Source organism: Heterocephalus glaber, unplaced genomic scaffold, assembly GCF_053883595.1.
Source record: "Heterocephalus glaber isolate CG9 unplaced genomic scaffold, H.glaber_assembly_v1.0 deba00000331, whole genome shotgun sequence".
Lineage (NCBI taxonomy): Eukaryota > Metazoa > Chordata > Mammalia > Rodentia > Bathyergidae > Heterocephalus > Heterocephalus glaber.
Window position 1 is genome coordinate 53685819 of NW_028258142.1, and position 19318 is coordinate 53705136.

The following is a 19318-nucleotide window of genomic DNA, read 5'->3' on the forward strand; positions in this document are numbered from 1 at the left end:
TGCATCAACTCTGATGTTTCTTTGTTGATTTTTTTTGTTTGGTTGATCTGTTTGTGAGAGTGGGATATTGAGATCTTCCATTATAATTGTATTGATGTTTAGCTGATCTTTTATGTCCATTAGAGTTTCTTTTATAAAGTTAGCTGCACTGTGGTTTGGTGCATATATATTTGTAAGTGTTATCTCTACCTGTTGAATAGTTTAATTAACCAATATGTAATGTCCTTCTTTGCCTCTTTTGATCAGCTTTGGCTTGAAATTCACACTGTCTGAAAATAGAATAACTACGTCTTATTTGGGTTCCTGTTGTGTGGAATATTGTTTTGTATTTTTTTTTTTTAGTCTATGAGTTTCTTTTTGTGTTAAATGTGTTTCTTGTATACAGCATACCATTATATTTTGTTTTTTGATCCATTCTGCTGACCTGTGTCTTTTGTTTGGCAAGTTAAATCTATTTAAATTGTTATAATTGATAAGTATTGACTTATCTCTGTCATCATATTAATTTCCTGTTGCTGTTTTGCTTTCTTTCCCTTCTACTTAAATACTATCCCTTGGCATTGTTAATTTCATTATCTTCTAGAATATCCTTGAGGATTTTTTGGAGGGTTAGTTTGTGGTCATGAATTTCTTTAGGTTTTCTTTATCATGGGAATATTTTATTTCTCCCTCAATTTTGAAAGATAATTTTGCAGGATATAACAGTTTGGATTGGAAGTTGCTTTTTTTAAGAGCTTGAAACATGCTGCCTATACCTTTCAGGTTTGTATTGAGAAATCTGTTGTGATTCTGACAGGTTTTCCTTTATAGGTGATTTGTTGCTTTTCTCTAACAGCCTTTAAGATTCTGTTCCCACGTTGTATTTCTGGTATGTTAATTATTATGTGGTGTGGTGGATTTTTTTCTGATTATGGCTATTCAGGTTTCTATGTGCTTCAGTTATCTGTATGTTAAATTCTTTTGCCATGTCTGAAAAGCTTTCTGCTATTGCTTGTGTAAACAGGTTTTTTTAAGCCGTGTGTGCCTGTGTGGCATCTTCTAATTTTTTGCTAATTCTGTTTCTTCTTATAAAAGACCTCTTTAAGTCATCTAGGAGCTACTGGATTCATTTTTCATTTTCCCTTTCCCTTGTTGTTTTCAAGGTATCTCTCATTAATTATTGACCACAGCTCTGTCTTCTAGGTACTCATACTTTCAATCATGTTTTTCTTTTTCTTTCTTTTTTTTTTTTGTACCGGAGATCAAACTCGGGACCTTGTGCTTGCAAGCAGGTGGTGGAACCACTGAGCCAAATCCCCGGCCCCTTCAATCATGTTTTTAATCTTCTGGATTTCTGCTTGGAACTTTCTTATGGACTCCCATTCTTTCCTATGCTGGGCATTCATGTTTTGCATCTCTTTCTTTAGCTCTGCTAGCTGTTTATTAGTATCTTTTCTTGATTCACTGATCATTTGTTTCATTATGGTAATTATGTGATTAATTATATCTTCTTTAAACTTGCCAACCACCTTATAGAATTATTTTACCTCCATTGGTACGCTTTCAGATCTATCTGCTGTGTAGCTCATGATTTCCTCCCCCTCACTGTCCTTTTTTTTTTTTTTTGGTACCAGGAATCAAACTCGGGACCTTGCACTTTCGAGGCATGTGGTGGAACCACTGAACTAAATCCCCAGCCCCACTGTCCTCTTACTGATCTTATGGGAGTTGGGCAGGAGGGTGGTAGAGGCATCTTGTTGACTTGCCTTTCCATGTTTCTGGGATTTTTTTCTTTGTTTGTTGTTTGCTTTTTCTGTTGGTGTTTGCAAATTCTTTAGCCTAGTACCCTGGGGAGCAAGCCACAGTATTGTTTATGACCCCCCAGACAATCCGGGTATTGGCATAGAGAGAAAACCAATTGCTGGCCATTACTGTGTTACCTTGTCTATGGTAGTAAATTTAGTGCCAATAATGGCATCAAATGTCAATTGGATATTGAAAAATTCTAGGGACCCCTCATGAACAGGCCTTCACCAAAGCACAGAAGACTCTGGTTGTAGTGAAGACAGTTAGGCAGTCCTTATATTGACCTATACTAATTCAGAGAGCGCTGATTTCTGCTGGATGTTGGCAGCAGTGCTAGACCTCAAACATGCTGTTAGGTTAAATGCCTTCTTCTTCAGGACCACCCCTCTGATACTTACGCCCACTGAACCTGGCCTCCTGCAACAGAATACAGGCCCTGTGATCTTCTTGGCCTGAGCCCAGGCCTCCCATGGGATCCCAGGAGATCCCTAGTTAGCTCTTATCCTGGGCAAGCCCATCTCCCAAGGCTGTTTCTCACCCAGTCTCTGCGGAAGAGTATCACTTCGGTCCTAAAGCAAGACTTAGATGTTGTTCTCTTCTTCAATCAGGTCAGTCTATGGGTTTTCAACTCTGCTGCCCTGTGCTGTGGAGAACCCAGGGAATGGAGGCAGGATGCTCAGTTCCTGAGTCCTCCAGACTCCAGCGCAGGTCCTCGACAGGCTGCAGCATTGGCCAGATGCAGGATGGGTTGTCAAAGATTTAAATAATTTCATCGTAAGCTGCTGTTTTGCTGGCATGTTTGCAAGTGGAGAAAACTGTTAAGTTGAAAATAGAAATAGCTGGCTTGGCCATCATCTTCTCATAGAGTTAATATGATGCTTTCATCTGAAATGACAACTCTGAAATGCTGCGAGCAAATTCCAACAGTCTGGAATAGTAAAACACTGAGGGAAATGGGGGCAAATCTCTTCTACATCCTGTTCTCATTAATGATGACAAAGTACTGCAGAGAGGGGAGCCTGTCTAGGGAGCATCAGTCCCTGGAGGGATGGGCCCAGAGCCACCTCCATTGTTAGAAACTGATGACATGGATGAAAGAATCAAGAAAGTCCCATCATATTCCTCAGGAAAGCACTGGTCCCATAGTCAGAGTTATCAATACTAAGAAGCCCAGGAATAAGGACTATCCTCAGTCTAAATCCCTTGGGACAACAAGCAAAATTTTTTTCCATCACAAAATAACGAGAGTGCAACCTCATGGTGAAGAAAGATTGGCAGGAGGTGTGCCAGGACGGGGAAGGAGCTGGGCATTCTGGGACACATGGACATTCGGAGTCAGGAGCGCATGGTATGCCTGCTTCATTTGTTTGGTGGTTTCTGTGATACTGGGGCTTGAGCCCAGGGCCTCATACATGCTAGGCAAGGGCTCCAGCACTGAGCCACACCCCCTCCTGAATCTTTAATGTGCCTGTTTTGAGGAGGAGCACTGTAAATAGGCTGGCCCTCGTTCTTCGGGGAAAGTAGACTCAGCACCATCAGCAAGTTACTTGTTGGCTCTGTGCCTTGGTTTCTTCATTAGTGGAGTTGAAATGGGACCTGTAAATACTTGACAGAGCTGTTGTGAGGATTCAAGCAGATAATCCACAGTTTTTAGCTGAGTGCCTAATGCAAACTCTCAATAAATGTTTGCTATTAGATTGCTTTTTCTCTTGAATAGTAATTATTATTGTAAAGTGGGAAACATATACTAGAACTTTAAGTGAAGAGAAATGACTGAAGAGTATGTCAAAAATACCACCTGATATGAACAGACTTCTGGGAGGAGGGAGGAGGAGGCTGTGGGTGCAGGCTGTGTGCTGTGTGCTGTGTTCATGCCTGCCTCCCCAAATAGAAAGCAAGAGAAAACCTCAACAGAAACCGTTCCCTGGAAATACCCAATTGGGTTTCCAGGGGCGGTTCTGATCCTGAACTGATCTTAGAAAAATAGCCATTTGCAGCCCGTTGCGGTAGTGCGCGCCTGTGATTCCAGCACTCTGGGGGTGCTGAGGTAGGAGGTTCACAAGTTCAAGCCCAGCCTGGACAACTTAGTGACTTTACAAGACCCTGTCTCAAAATGAAAAATTATCTTTTTAAAAAGGGTTGGGAATGCAGCTCAGTATAGAGGCCCTGCGTTCAGTGTCTGATACCACACAGTCACTTTAAACAGACACTTGCTCAAGCTAAAGAAGCCCATGTGATCTTACAAGTTTGCATCCCATTCAACAGGATTTTCTATAGAGTAAGAATTGTGTCTGGGGGGCACAGCAGTCAACCTCCTGAGAATGACCACCAGCCAGCAGGTTCTGAGTCCAGTGGGCACAGCACTTACAGAGGAGGGGAGTGGCCCCCGGCAGGAAGGGAGTGGGTGAAGCTGGGCTCTGCGGTCCACTGGCCTGATGTGAGTTCTGGCACCATCCTTCACATGCTGGCCACAGTGCCCTCACCTCATTAGATATCCATTTGTTTCTCATAAGAATTCTTTGATGTGGGTGCCAAAGTCAGATTTCAAACTCAGGTCTGTGAGTCTTGGACCTGAATGCACCAGGGGCTCCTAAGACACGACTGAGTGTGCCACACTGCAGCTCCCGTGAATAATGGCATGCTCTACCCATTGGGAGAAATGTTCTCCACATCCTGCTCCCCCACTTCACCCATCGTGTTCTTTCTGCATCCTTCCCCATAATCTTAGTGATACCTTAAAACCCTACATGGAAAAGCTTGCATGAGAAGCTTTCCTCCCTGCCCTGGCTGGATCCCTCTTCTCTGTCCCTGCACACCTCAGAGACTGTACCACGGTCCACTAAAGAGGCCTGGCAGAGCACAGGGAGCATGGGAGCCATTCAGTAAATGTAGATATGAGAAACCTACTCACATACATTTTGATGGCTATTTAAAAAATCAGATTCATTATAATGTTTTCCCATAGGGAACAGTCAATGTAACCTTCCTAAGGTTTTAAGAATATTGTAGGCAGACAATCATGTGGAGGACTCATAAGATTCCTGGAGAATAAGCAATGCCCTGAGTGGCCTTGAGCTGCCCCTGGGCCATCAAAACTGCCATCAGGATCGATTCTCCAAAATGCCCGGTTCCCGAGTTGTTATTGCACTCAGACTTTTTCTTATATTTTAAACTTGCATTTTCTTTTTTCAATTCCATATATCATTTAAGAAAATGATGCTGCCTCAGGGAACAGGGACTGGAAACATTACTTCCCCATAAGTAGATATAATTTGTTTTGTTTGTTTTTACTTAGAAATTATTTTCTCCCTTCCTTTAAATTACTTCTATCCATTTCGATATAACAAGCTCTGAAGTAATTTTTATCTGCGTTCATGAAATATAGATGAAAGTTCCCAAATCTGGAAAAACTGAAGAACTAGTCATAGATTTTTTTTTTAACAGTTGTACTTCAAGAAAATTAAATACACTTTATGATCATTCAGGCTTCTAAAACAGACAATTGGCAACTTTTATGTTATAATATCCATCATAACATTAAATTTTTTTATTTTAAACATTTAAAAATAAATGCAAAAAGGGCTGGGGGTGTAGCTCAGTGGTGCCATGCCTGACTGGCAAGTGCAAGGTCCTGAGTTCGATTCCCAGTACCAAAAATTTTTTTAAAATTCAAAAAATAAATGCAAAAGAGTACAATCTTGAACTCCAAAAGTATCAGGTCTTAATCCAGCGTTGGCTTTCCTTTCCTCTCTTTGTTTCTTTACTGTTTCATCCCAGTAGAAAAGAGGCAAAGGTATCTTTGGTTACAACATTGTCCCATCCACCAACATCTCCTTCCCTCCCTGCTGCCCTGAGACCAGGTTCCCTCTGTGCTTCAGCCATCCCTGTGCCTCACGTTCACACACACACACACACAGGCCCAAGATTTGTCTGCACCAGTGTACACACCTTCACTCACCCCTCTACGTTGTTTGGCTACAAGCACTCTGAAAACAGAACAGTTCAACAGGAAAATAATATTTTAAAGAATGCCGAGCGAAGTGGTGCACTCATCACAGACTGTTTTTCTGTTGTGCTGCTTCTCTTCTTTTCCAGTTTTCAACAATGAGTAGGTATCACTTTTATCTTTTGAAAATAATTCCAAATGCTACCAAGGTAATTTGAAAGTTGCTTCTGAATCTCTTAGGTAGCAAAATCAGTCTGAACCAGAAACAACATGAAATCTTTTCCTTAGGTCCAAAACCCATATTTTCCATGGCTTGAAAGCCCAGAAGCAGGGAAAAAAGGCACTTCTTGGCAGAGTGGAGCTGTGTGGGTAACAAGGCCCAGCCCCTGCCGCCCTGCCTTTTCCTGCCCTCTGTACCCCTTGGTCAGCCTTTGCACGTCCCTCCTAGGGGAACTTCCCACCCACCCTGGGCAAGTCCATCCTGCAGCAACTGCAGATGGCGCTCCAGGAATTACCAGGCGTGGGCCAGCTGGGGAGGGCGGAGTGGACTACCTTGCCTCTAGGAAAAGCATGACCGTTGTCACGTTGCAGAACGTGACAAGATGATCACCAGGTAGCATGAAGAGGACTGGTGGTGGGGAGCGTGGAGACGGAAGGTGGCCTCAGAAGGGCTGGAAACCGCTACAGGCTGAATTTCTTTAGCTTAAAGCGACAGATCCCATAGGAGCTCATCCAGATTAAAGGTGAGGAGACGCCACCTAACGGAGCAAGAGCTATAAGGTGCATGGACAGGATGTGGACTACTCTTCCCAGAAGCATTGTCATTGCCCTGAGAACCCCCTTATCTATCCTTTCCTATGCTCTTTCACACTGCTGCCAACAGTGTTAAAAGTAACCTCAGAAACCTTGGGCTGTCTCATTTTGCTTTGGTTTAGGATATTTGTGTTAGCTTCCTATTGCTGTAATAAATACCTGAGAAAAACAACTAAAAGGAGGAAACCTTTATTTTGCCCCATGGCTTCAGAGGTCCATGGTCAGCCGGCTCCATTGCTTTTAGGTTCTGGTGCAGTTCTGGCAAGGCAAACATCATGGCACAAAGCGCACAGCGGAGCAAAGCTGCTCACCTCATGGCCGCCCAGAAGCAGAGAAGAAAAGAGCCTGGGAGCTGGGAACGAGTTATACCCTTCAAAATCATGTCCCCGAGGACCTGCCTCCTCCAAATAGGCCCCACCTCGGAGAGTTTCCATCATCTCCCAGCAGCAGCAGCAGCTGGGGAGAAAGCTTTAAACATGTGAGCTGTGGGGGACATTTAAAATCTAAAGCATAGCAGCTGCTTCTCAGTATTCCAGTGCTTTCCTTGACCTCCATGAGACCAAGCCCCTTGACTTTTTGTATCCCATCCATTAAGTAAATTAATTTTCCTATAAAATTGATAATAACTAAATAATGTTACATATTATCTTGGGATGGCAAACTCTCTCAAACTATAATAATTATATACTTCCCAATGGATGTTATTAATCTTTTTAAAAACTATAAGTGAAAAGGCAGTGTATTTAGTGGTCAAGAAAACAAGCTCTAAGTCACACCTGGGGGGGCATATGGACTCCATCATTTAAAAGCTGTGACCCCCTGGCTAAGAGACTTAACTATCTGTGCTTCTTTCTTTTTCTGCAAAGTGAGAATAGTAAGGCCACTTCCGTGGATCATTATAAAGATTAGATGAAATAAAGCTCATAAGACAACCAGGTCACTCTTTAGCACGCACTACTGTTCACTAAGTAGTAACTAACATTAGAGCCTTTGTCCTCTGTAGGCTTGAATGTGACTGGTCTCTGCCCACTGCCCAGAGCCACCTTGGTGAGGTTGGAAGTAGCTCTGTGTCTAGCCAGCTTTGCATCCTTGAGGGGTATATATCTGGGACTCTGTCTCAACGTTTTTAAACAGGAGGCTGAACTAGGTCATCCTGGGGATCCTTCACTTCTGAAAGCGTGGTTAGCTGTTTAAGAAAGCACTGTGACAGTTCTAAGTGACGGAATGACTAACCTAAAGCTTTCCATGTTGATAATGTTGATGTGCTCCCCTTTTTATTCTCTCTGTTCATCCTCTTTTTATATGGGTTCTCAATTTAGTTCAAACTTACTTGGGGAGCCTTAAAAAATACAGGCACCTAGGCCTTGTTCTTGGCCCCCTGGCATGACTGGGCATGGGACCCCTGGCATCGCAGTTTTTGAAAGGTAGCCAGGTAGCCAAGGTTAAGAATCACCACCCGAGGCAAATGACACAGAACACAGTAAGGAGCAGAAGGCAGGATTTGAATAAGCCGGCAGCCATGTCTGTGTGGAGATGGAATTTCAGATGTGGCATCTTAATTCTGTCTCACTTCTGGTTTGCTCTTTTCCTTAAAGATCTCTGAGAACATAGCCTAACATCAATCCCCACCATACTCAAGAACAAATACAAACTCCTTGTCCTGGCTTATAGGACTCTTGGACATCTGGCTTCTGTTGTTCCAGCCTTATTTTTCAGCCAGCCAGACTCTACCCGCCAGTGGAGTAATCACATGGCAGGATTCTTCTGGCTGCACGCCTTTGTATCTTCCCCGTCCTCTTTTTCCCATCCTAACCTTACCTCCTACCACTGTACTTGGCCTTCAGGTCTCCAGTGAGCTTTCTCTTTCTTCCTTGCCAACCCGCAGTTGAGCATGGTGAGTTAGGTGCGACTCCTACGTATTCCTGTTGTCCGGTCTACACACACTGACTCATTTGATCACACTGCACTTGGCCTGTGCTTCCAGCCTCACAGACTGTTAAATTCCACAAAAGCAAGGACTATGGTTTATTCACCTCACCCCATCTCTGCTGTAGTCAGTCTCAGCAAGTATTGATGGAGAGAATAAATGAATAACTGAATGATTACACAAGAAAGAAGGGAAGAGAAGTTCTTAAGGAGCTGAATCATGGTAAATTAGAGAAAACAAGCCCTATAAATGAATGGCTATACGAAAAAAAATCTTAAATAACTCATACTGAGCCAGGTAAATCAGCTCCTAGCCCTATATTCTCTTGTGCTTGAGGTAATCCTTTTTTTTTTTTTTTGGTGCCAGCGATCGAACTCGGGTCCTTGCACTTGCAAGGCAGGAGCCAGAACCACTGAGCTAAGTCCCCGCCCCTGCTTGAGGTAATTCTGTAAAAGTCCAGTGTGTGCCTAACTATGCCAAGAGGGGGAGCCATGGCAGGAAGCCAGAGTCACTTCCCTCCAAAAGGAGCTTCATTTCCGCTGAAATTAGGCCCTCCCTTATTTGCTCCATAAACAAGAGTAATCAATAGATTAAAAAGCAACAAAGTAGAATATAACACGAATGCATATTTTAGTGAACATTTCTAACCCTATAGTTAATGAAATATTTACAGATAAAATGTGATGTATGAAATTTACTTCAGCTTTACTAGGAGACAGAAGGCATACAGCTAGATGTGAAATAAAATCGGCCGAGTTGATATGTTCTGAAACTGGCTGCTGGTCATCTAGGGGTTCGTTCTTATTTTCTCTGCTTTGTTGTAAGTTTTAAATTCCCCCAAATAAAATGTTTTTTAAAATTAATTACCATAGTAGTGATCATTCTTTAAAAAAACAAAAAACCGTGGAAGGAAGACTTTCTCAGCATTGCCACTTGGTTCAGTGAGCGTAAAAACAATAAGAAAACCCCGGCCATACGTCATCTGGAGCCAGCTTGGTCTTGGTCAGTTGGAAAACAGGAATGTTCTCCAAGGTTAGTAAACTGTAATCAGTTCCACACAGTTTTCAGGCACCAGAGTTTACACATCACTGCAGTTTGATTTGTAACTCCATTCATATGTCCACAAGAAACACAGCCTTGTGATTTCCCCAGTATTTGCTTAGCCAAACAATATTTTCCACCGCGCCATCGGCCTGGTCTCAAAAACCACCCAGGGACACCGTTTTAGGATGAAGGCACTGCCTTCTGCATTGTTGTCACAACTCTAAACGTTCCTTCTTTTAAAGTTGGCAGAAGTCAGCAACGCTGGGGTTCCTTTTATTATTTCTAATATCTGTTGATTCCAATCTGAAACTTTTTCTTGTCTGAGAGGGCTTCCACCTCCATCTGGAATGGGCATCCGCGGCCCAAGGGTCCCCTTCCAGTTCTCTCCCCCTCTTCACCACAGTCCTTCCCCGCTACGCCCCCACAGTCCACGGAGCCTTTTCTGGCCTAAGTGGTGTGCGTTTTTCAGCCACCTTCCCCACCCTGGACCCCACAGCCTTCTCTGCCCCGTCTCACAGGACCACTTCCTCCTGGTCCAGCCCTGCCCTCTTCCTGGTCCTGCTTGAGCGCTTCCGGCTGCACAGCCTAACCCTGGCACACACTGGTTGGGGTGGCTCGACGGCTGCTCACGCTTCATTGAGCAGGGGACCTGTGGCCGGGGTCTTGCACGTTGTCCCCAGTAGTCTTAGGTAGGTTTCCTGTCTGCTAGTGGAGCTCATTCCTTCCTGTTTGTTCTCAGTCTAGTCCCCTGAGTATCCCACTTCCTCCAGCCATTGCCTTCAGATATGGCAGCTACCTCTAGGTCTGCAGGCTGGGCAGGCTTTTCTGTTGCTCAGAGTCTCTGTTCAGATTTCCCTCCTACTCTTCACATCTTTATTTTTCTCCCCTCCCCTTCCCCTCTTCTCCATCTAAGATGGCTTTGACTGCATCCATGCCCAATTTTCTGTATCTGCCAGAGGTCATTTTTTGTTTTGGTTTTTGCATCCTAAAAACCATTTCAGTGACATGCCTGTATTTTAGTAAAGGCCTGTAACAATATATTCTGCCAAGGTTGTTTTTCTCTCTTAAATCCTGTTCCTTAACGCCTGCAGTCTTAGAAGAGTTGCTTTCATAGAGATTTCTGTTGTCTGGCTTGGAATATTTTCTCCTGTTGGGCACTTTTTGAGCTCAGGAACCCTGAGAAAAAGGCTTGTTTTACAAAACAAAGTGAGACAATTTTATGAAAGAAATGGTACTCCGGGAAGTCGATTCATTCTAGTTCTAGCTAGTAACTGGCCAGACCTCAGTCCTGTTCCACACTCTTCATTCCTGACTTTTACTAATTCACTCACTATAGATTTATTAAATCAGTCATACAGTTCCTGAGTATATCCAAGTCTAGATTTGAAAATGAACAAGCATCGAAGAATGGAAATCATAATGTCTATTTAAGAATAAAATACTTTTCATCTCTATTCTTTTACTCAAGTGACTCAAGTGACTTTATTTCAGGTCCCCAAAATAATCTGTATAGGGGTTTGAACTTCACTGTAAAGTTCTTCCTCAACAAATACAGACAGAAATAAAAACTAGACCAAAAGCTTTCATTGGCTAGCAGTACTTCTTTTCATTCCCATCAGTGTAGGAAGCTTCTTTGGGATCAGACAGTGTGTAAATCCCCCACTGTTGATTAACTTGTTGGGCAAGTTATTCCCCTTTTCGAGTCTATGTCTTCATCTTTAAAATGAGGCTAATAGGTTTGTTAGATGTATCAAGTGTTGAGCATAGTACAGGCATCTGGAAAGCAATTAATCTACTGGTCTTTTCTTCCCATCAACTGTTATCATGTTATTAACTGAAGAATGAGATGTTTTAATAAGAAGCAAACGAGTCTCATTCTTTCCCATCCTGCATCAGATTGTCCTGGAAATGTACAAGTAAGTGACTAAGCATACAAGTTCCTAACCTACTACCTGTGTGATTGACATGTCAGTGAAAAATGAATGACTAGGTAGCTTGCAGTGAAAGATTCCCGGGATGACTGTAATACACGCCCTGGATAATCACATTCAGTTAATGGAAAGTTGGATGAAAACACTAGCTCAGAAAAATGTATTGAGATTTAGAAACATAACCCTACCATTGCTTTCTTCTTTGCACATACTACCTTTGTATGCAACACGAGTTTTTAAATCATCTTTAAAAGATTTTTATTGAAAGAAAAATTCATATGACTTTCTTTTTTGAAAGCAACTTTCCTACCTATTTGTCATATTTTCAGAGGGGTAAAATTATTGATTTACTGTTACCTACCGTACCATTTCAACATAATATTAAAAACCTGTGATTTCAAAACAATCTTTAAAGCAGTAAAATAGCATTTCAAATCAGAGATGGACTTGTGAGACCAGCAAAAGCGTTTTATTAGAAAACGGAGCCATTTGTCCTGGACACGGTGGCACATGCCTGCAGTCCTAGTTACTCTGGAGGAGGGAGGAGGAGGATCACGAGTTCAAGGCCAGCCAGGGCAATGTAGTAAGACTCTGTCTTTAAAAAAAAAGGGGGTGTAAGGATGTAGTGCCTTGGATATAGGATGGTACTGTACTCCTGGGTTCAATGCGCCCTACCCCCACAAAGCCATTTGCCTTCTTGCACTGTTAATGAAAGGTAATATGAGACTTTTGGTAAAGGAAGTGATTTTCTAGGGTGTAAATTCCTTTTTCAGATATGTGCACCATTAGCTAGCCTGCTGCTTGTTCGTAGAATAGACATGACCACTTCCTATTAGCTGAATATATAATAAAGTGTGTAGGGTTAATCTTCCTTAGTGGCAAAAATGATGGATACAAAATATTTTAACTGTGTCACATTATACAAATGTTAACTCTAAAAACTAGAAAACTCATACTGAGGGTCCCTGTTTTTAAAAAATTTACCCCTAGTCAACTTGAATTCCAGAACTAGGTCACATTTTTGGGGGTGGTCAGATTTTTTTATGATGATGCTTGGCTTTTAATAATTCTTTTTGCTAAGACCTAAGAAACTGGACTGTATATCGCTAATAGAAAACATATTCTCCTAGATGAGTGATATTTTATTTTGTGTAATATGAATGTTACCATATTGACGTTACCTTATTTTTACATGTTTGGGATTCATAAGTGGGTAAAACTCAGAAAGTCGCTTTTTAAAAAACAGAATTGCTTTTTAAATAGAGTCTGTAACATTTCTGAAGTAGCAGAGAAGGTTGTCTTAAGTAGCACAGAGGAAAAGACAAGATCTTCCATTACAGTGACAGCACTTTGCCATAATGACCGTGTCAGGAACATTTTCTTTGCAAGTGAAAGACTGTGAATAAAAGAAGGCATTTGAAAAAACCTGGGACTATTTTGAATCATCCAGTTTGAAGATATTTATCATGCTGGGACCAGCACTTCTCAGAGAACCATAACTACTTAAGGGATGATTTTTCTTGACTGCCATCTGCGAAAATACTACCTTTGACAGTGACACAAAACTAGAGCTCTTAGTCTTAATGGCCAATTGATCTAATTGTCTTCATTCTTCCCTTTTTTCTACCACAGAATCGGAAGACTTTTTGATGGTACAGAGCCCATTGTTTTGGACAGCCTCAAACAGCACTATTTCATTGACAGAGATGGACAGATGTTCAGATATATCTTGAATTTTCTACGAACATCAAAACTCCTCATTCCTGATGATTTCAAGGTGAGGGAATCCATGATAAATGAACAATATGTGATTTGCTTTGACATGCTCCACAATATCACTACTCCTAAATTTTTGACATATACCAGTTCTAATGGAGACATACGACTCTTTGACATGGTCATTCTGCCTTCATTAAATAGATTAGGGTCATGAAAGCTGTACATAACCAAAATAGGTTCGCTTTTCATTCAAAGAATTGAGTTACAATTCATTTTAATAAATTGAAAATAAGTTGATTAAGCTAGCTAGACAACAAAAAGAAAACTCCTTAGCTTAATGAAGACTTTGTCTCCTAAAAATTCCCAGCAAATGTTGAGTTACATTTTAGAAATATTCTCCTTACAGTTTGTAACGAGTGTTAAAGTTGGTCATACTGAGGTAGTCACCACCTTGTGCTGGTAACTCTAGGCAATGGAATTGGAGCAGGAGAACAAATAAAAAATATCACTGCTAAAGGTAATATATGAAAATGTGATTTCTCAGCTGGTAATGTTTCTCTAAATATGAGATGCTAAAGAATCAACTGAATAGATTTAGAACTAATAAAAAATTCATTAAAGTATCTAACTGCAGGATGAGCATATTGCAGTCAGTACTTTGTTTTATAGAGTAGCAAGAGTCGACCATACACTATAATGGGAAAATACCAAACAAAAATGATATGATGTAGGAACAAGCCTAACGGGAAATATACAAAGCCTGATTAAGAAAACCACAGATTTCTACATACAAATGTAAAAGAAGAGTGGACAAATGAGGGAACATTCTGTGTTCCTAGACAGGAAGCCTCAATGTTGTTAGTGTCTCTCACCCAAACCATTCTATACATTCACTGCAAACTCATCTAATACATTTTTTAAAAAATGAGATTTGACCCCTTCATAAATTTTGTTTAGAAGGGAAACAAGTTTAGTGATAGCTAGAAAAAGTACTGGGGGTCATGGAATCGGTAGTGACAGTGAGGGATGGTACAGGCGTCCTACCAATGTCCAGGCATACTATCGAGCAGTGGTAATTTAAGGGTGTGATTCAGGCAAGGCTGAAATGCACAAATAGATCAGTGGAGAAGAATACAGTCCTGAAATAGATGTGTGTGTACATCCGTGGAAATTTAATATAAAGGTGCTATTTCAAATCAGTGGAAAAAGAAAGGGATATTTAGTACTTGGTACTGAAACAGGTGGGAAAATTATAAAGCCAGAGCCCCATCTTACATCATATATTCATAAAAATTCCAGAAATAAACATAAAAACTAAAGGTATTAGAAAACTAGAGGAATTCCTAAAAGTATAACTTGGAAGCAGAAAGGGCCTATGTAAATATGACTTAATACACAAAAATCATCATTTTTAAAAATTGTAAATTAAAGACATCAGATACAAATAAAAGATGTCAAAGTAGAAGAAGTATTTACAACAAAAGATTAGTATTTATCATAGAAGAGCTCCTAAAAAAAATCTATCAGAAACACACATATGACTTGATGGAAAATTTTTTAGCTATAAACAATTTTTCCAAAGGGAAAAAATAAAAATTACCAATAAATATTTGAAAAGATTTTCAGTCTCTCTAATATAAAAAAAAAGGTATAGCCTTTTTTTATCCATTAGATTGGCAAAAATTAGAAAGATTGATGATGTGTACAGTATTTGACCATATACAGTGTGGGAGGAGTGATGATTATTAAACATTTCTGGAGAGCAATTTGGTGGTAGCTGTTAAAATTTCAAATATACATAATCTTTGGTCTAGTAATGTCATATATATTAACTTATCTTTCACATATATTTGTAGCTGATTAACTTATCTTCTACAAATAAGTCATGAAAGATAAGATAGAGCAATAGGATGTTTATTATAGTCATGTTTATAAGAGCAAAAATTAGACATGCCTAAAGAAAAGCTCAACAGTGGCAGATGGTTACAAATAGTATAAAATATCCATACAATGGAACAGTTTCAAAGAATGTGGTCCATCCATATTTATTAACGTATTGTGGGGGACTGCAAAAATTTTGTCATTCAGTGAAAATACTAGGTCACAGAGGCAAGCAAAGGGGATGAAGGGGTAGAGGAATGGTCACAGCATGTTATGTGCATGTACGCATCTGCCAAAATGAAACCCATTCATCTATATGACCGATATGTACTCATAAAAAAGACGTGAAGACAAAAATAATAGTAAGTTGCAGAAGGCTATGTTTGCTATGTTCCCATTTATGTAAAAGGCCATGTATGTGTGCATACAGACACAGAGAGAACAATCTAGAAGAGAAGATCCCAAATTAATACAGGGTTCAGGGGCCTGTCACCCATCCTCTCCTTCTGAATTTTGAACAGTGGGGCAGGTCTCAAGGATTGTTGGTTAGATGAAAAAGAAAACACCAAGAACTTATATTATATGCTCATGTATTTTACGCAAAAACAACTGTGTGTGTTTGAAAAGAAAATCAGGGAGAGAGTAGTAACTGCAGCTAGCACATGCAGTTCTCCTGCAGCCCTGTGTGGACCTGAGGAAGACGTATCGCCTGCTGCTCACCAGCCAGTGGCAGCCCCCGGGGCCTCTTGGGAGTGCACATCTCATGCTGCTAAGTGTGATTCTAGGGTCTAAGGACGCAAGGGCTTGGGTTGTGCAGTGTGGCTTCCACAGGCAAGTCAGCTGCTTCATCAGTGATGCTGTCTTCCAAACCAGGAAGGGAAGCATTTTGAGAAGCCATTTCCAATATGGCGCACTGCTCTGGAAGCAGGGCTGGTTGAGGGTAATGTGTATGATGCATATGATATTTTTCTTTTCGTGCCAACTTTTGAATCTCTTTCCAATGTTTTCATCTGTACCGCTTTATTAATAATAAAACTTGGGCAAATGTTAATCCAGGGCTCTTAGGTAGGAGCTGGGTTAGATAAGGGCCTGTGGGTCCGTGGCAGAAGCTGTCTCCTGCCTGCAGCCCTCTTGCTGGGGACACCTCTTCTCTGACCTCCCTGCAGAGGACAATGACTGGGTTGAAATGACAGCTCCAAGGCCACTGGGCTTGAAGAGTGCAGGTTCATTTCCCACGCCAGCTGCAGGTGGGACAGAGCGCTCAGGAGAAGGCTGGGTCTGCCCAAAAGCAGGAACGCACCCTGGTTAGAGCCGGTGTTACCCGTGCCGGGGCGCACCATCAGATCCGGACTTTTTCCCCTTAAGGAAGAGCAAGTCCCTAGAGAAGGGCTGAAATGTGATGTGGAGAGGTGAGGGACATTTGTTCTTATTTTCCTAGTTTCCTAGAGGGAAGGCAGTGGAATTGGGCAGGAAATGTCACTTTTAGTTCTGTTTATATTGGTTTGCATTTTATTCATTTATTAACATTGAGCAGGCATCCACATAGTACTTAATTAAAATAATACAATACAAATTTTAAGTGAACTTGTCAAAAATAATGTCAAATTTTCCTGGGTACAGGCATGTAGATTAGCAAAGAAGAAGCCATAGAATTTTGTTGTTCTTTGCTGCCCAAGTTATAGAAAACCTAGACTTAAGGAAAAAGTTTAGTTGGTGCAGTACTAAAATCACCCTCGTTTTTAGGTGTTTGCTTTTCCAAATGCCCACACAGGAGCCCTACCCGGAGAGCTCACTGGCTCCTTAATGTAAGTGGCCCACTCTGGTAGCCTCCTGATCTATGCCACCAGCACCATGAAACCCACCCCTCTCCCCATGTCTCCTGTCTGAGTAGAAGATGCCGGAATCCACCTGCATGCTGGGGCAGGCCGCTGGGGACCATTCTGGTGTTTTCCTCCTCTTTGCTCCCTGTATATGCTCCATTGTGAGTCTATGCATGATCCTTCTCAAATCAATCTCACGTCCCTAGCTGGAGGTGCAGCAGCTCTCTGGACTACTGGGAAGGGCTTCCTAATTGGTCTGCAATTCCCTTACCCTCATCCCTCCCTCATCTCTTCTCTGCGGTGAAACCACGAGACACTTAACTTTGGTCAAACTTTTTATTTTGAGATGATCATAGCTTCACATGCACTTGTAAGAAATACAGAGATCCTGTGTTGTGCAGTTCTCCCCAGTGGTGACATCTTATGAAACCGCAGTACACCATGACAACCAGGAAGCTAACATCGACACAGCCAGGCCCAGGACAGCGCCATCTGCACAAGGCTCCTCCTGTTGTCAGGGGATGGCCACATTCACCTTCCTGTCTCTGCCCCGTCTCCCACTCTGTCCTGGACGAGCTGAACTTCTCCTTAGGGACACAGACCTGCCAGAAGCTCCACACTGACTTCGCCTTGTGCCCGAGCCAAGTGCCCCATCTTTGTCAGAACCCAAGTGGCCCGGAAGGCTCTGGCTGCTCCCCCTTACCCAGCTCTTCCCTACACCTGCGCCCCACAGTTCTCCTAGATCCTCACACGCACCCCCTTTTTGTGCCCCCGCCATAAGAGACTGTTCGCCGCCTCTGTCATTTGCGTTTGCCCCCTGTCCTTCCCCAGCCTTTGTTTGAATTCAGGGCTCAGCTTACTCCTCAACCCCCAGGAAGCCTTCCCGGCTCAGGTCTACCTTAGGTTACTATGACCTGGATCCCCTGTGGTTGCACACAATATGTTTGTAATTATCTGTCCCTATTAGTTAGCTCTGCCTATCAGGTATAGAGTAGGAAGGCTTTTAGCTAACTGAGTCAGAACAGCCTGTGACTTAAATGGAAACTAGTTTTCCTCATGTAAAAAGTCGGAGAGTGGCACAGGTTGTTGGCAGAGGTGTCTGCTCAGTGATTAGCTCTCTTGTCTTTTTCTTTCGCTATCCTCAGTGTTCTGCCACCTCAGGGCCATAGCTCCAGGCATCATGTCTTCATTCCAGGCAGGAAAAAGAGGCGAAAGTCTCTCCCTTCATCTGAAGATCCCTCAGAAGGTTTCCCCTCTATGGGAACTAAGAACTAAGCCTCCCTCAGCTTCAGGGTAGGCTCAGTGGTGTTCTTTCCCTGTTTCCAACTCCATAGTGAGAACGGTGGGCAAGGGCTGAGAGCTAGAAGTAGCTGTGAGGAAGCCAGCCGGTAATGTCCATCACAGCAGCTCAGCGCCTGTCGCGCGTGAAGCTTACTAGAATTGCTGGTGTGAGCGAGGGGGAAGGGGGAGTAGATGGGTGGGGTGAGTCTCCGTCACACTGGGCTCTGACGTGCCTGGCTCATTCACGCCTGCTCGTGTACTTCCTTGAGCTGGACTCTGGCTATGTTGTGTCTGTACCTTGACTTCCGTACTGCACTTGCAAGCTTCTCACATGCAGGGACATTTTTATGTTTTTCTAGAGGACATCACATGCTAGATCCATAATTGCTTAATATTAATAAACTTAAAACAAAACAGAAAAGGGACAAAGAACCACAAGAGGCCAGAATAAATATATGTACCAATTTAATAGCATTTGTATTAAAATCATGTAGAACCAAACAAAAGATACAAAACAGGTATGTTTATAATATCATCACTCTTAAGATACTTATCAGGCTGATATATTAATTTTAATTCCCATTACTGAAGAAATACATGAGATAGCCACTTTCGCCTTCTCAGAAATCACAAATGATAGGTTGAGAATTAGGGTTAGAAAATGAAAACGGCCATTCGTGTTTAGGAGCACGTTGCAGAAAGTGTGCGCGCTGGTGTAATGCTCAGCACATAAACCTATGCGGCAGAGACAAGAGCACTCAGATGCGACTCGGAGGAGGAAACTCTCCCCCATGGAGCTTGGCTGTGGCCTCACCCACTCACTGGCCTGCCTGGATCTGGGACAGCTGCTTCTCTGCACCTTCATGTGCTCCCCGAGGGTTCCAGAGCCCTCAGAAAACCTGCTGTCCATCAATTCCAAGTCCAGAGCACACCTTTAATTGGCCGAAGATCTTAGCTATAGCTCAGGTCAGGGAGTCGGGGGGACTAAAAGATGTCAAAAGAAACTCACATATCCCAGGCCCTTGACATGTTTCCTACAGAGCCTCTGGGTGACAGACCATAAATGACAGGGCATCTGGAAGCTGGGAGGAACAGCAGAAGGTGGATGGAAGCTGTGGTGGAACTTCGCCGGATGCATGTGGGCTTTAGGTCAGCGCGTCCTGAGCAGTAC

The 19318-nt window shown here is 42.3% G+C and overlaps 2 protein-coding genes across 5 annotated transcripts in view; one reads left to right on the forward strand and one right to left on the reverse strand.

Moving 5' to 3' along the window:
- The window catches only part of Kctd1 (potassium channel tetramerization domain containing 1), a 193497-nt gene that overhangs the window by 161488 nt on the left and 12691 nt on the right, over positions 1–19318 (forward strand). For all 4 annotated transcript variants that reach the window (XM_013075304.3, XM_087193893.1, XM_013075301.3 and 1 more), the window contains exon 3: positions 13079–13223. In XM_013075304.3, coding sequence (XP_012930758.1) covers positions 13079–13223 — 145 coding nt within the window. The remainder of the gene's footprint in view (positions 1–13078; positions 13224–19318) is intronic.
- The window catches only part of Taf4b (TATA-box binding protein associated factor 4b), a 225887-nt gene that overhangs the window by 5942 nt on the left and 200627 nt on the right, over positions 1–19318 (reverse strand). The gene's annotated exons all lie outside the window — the stretch shown is intronic.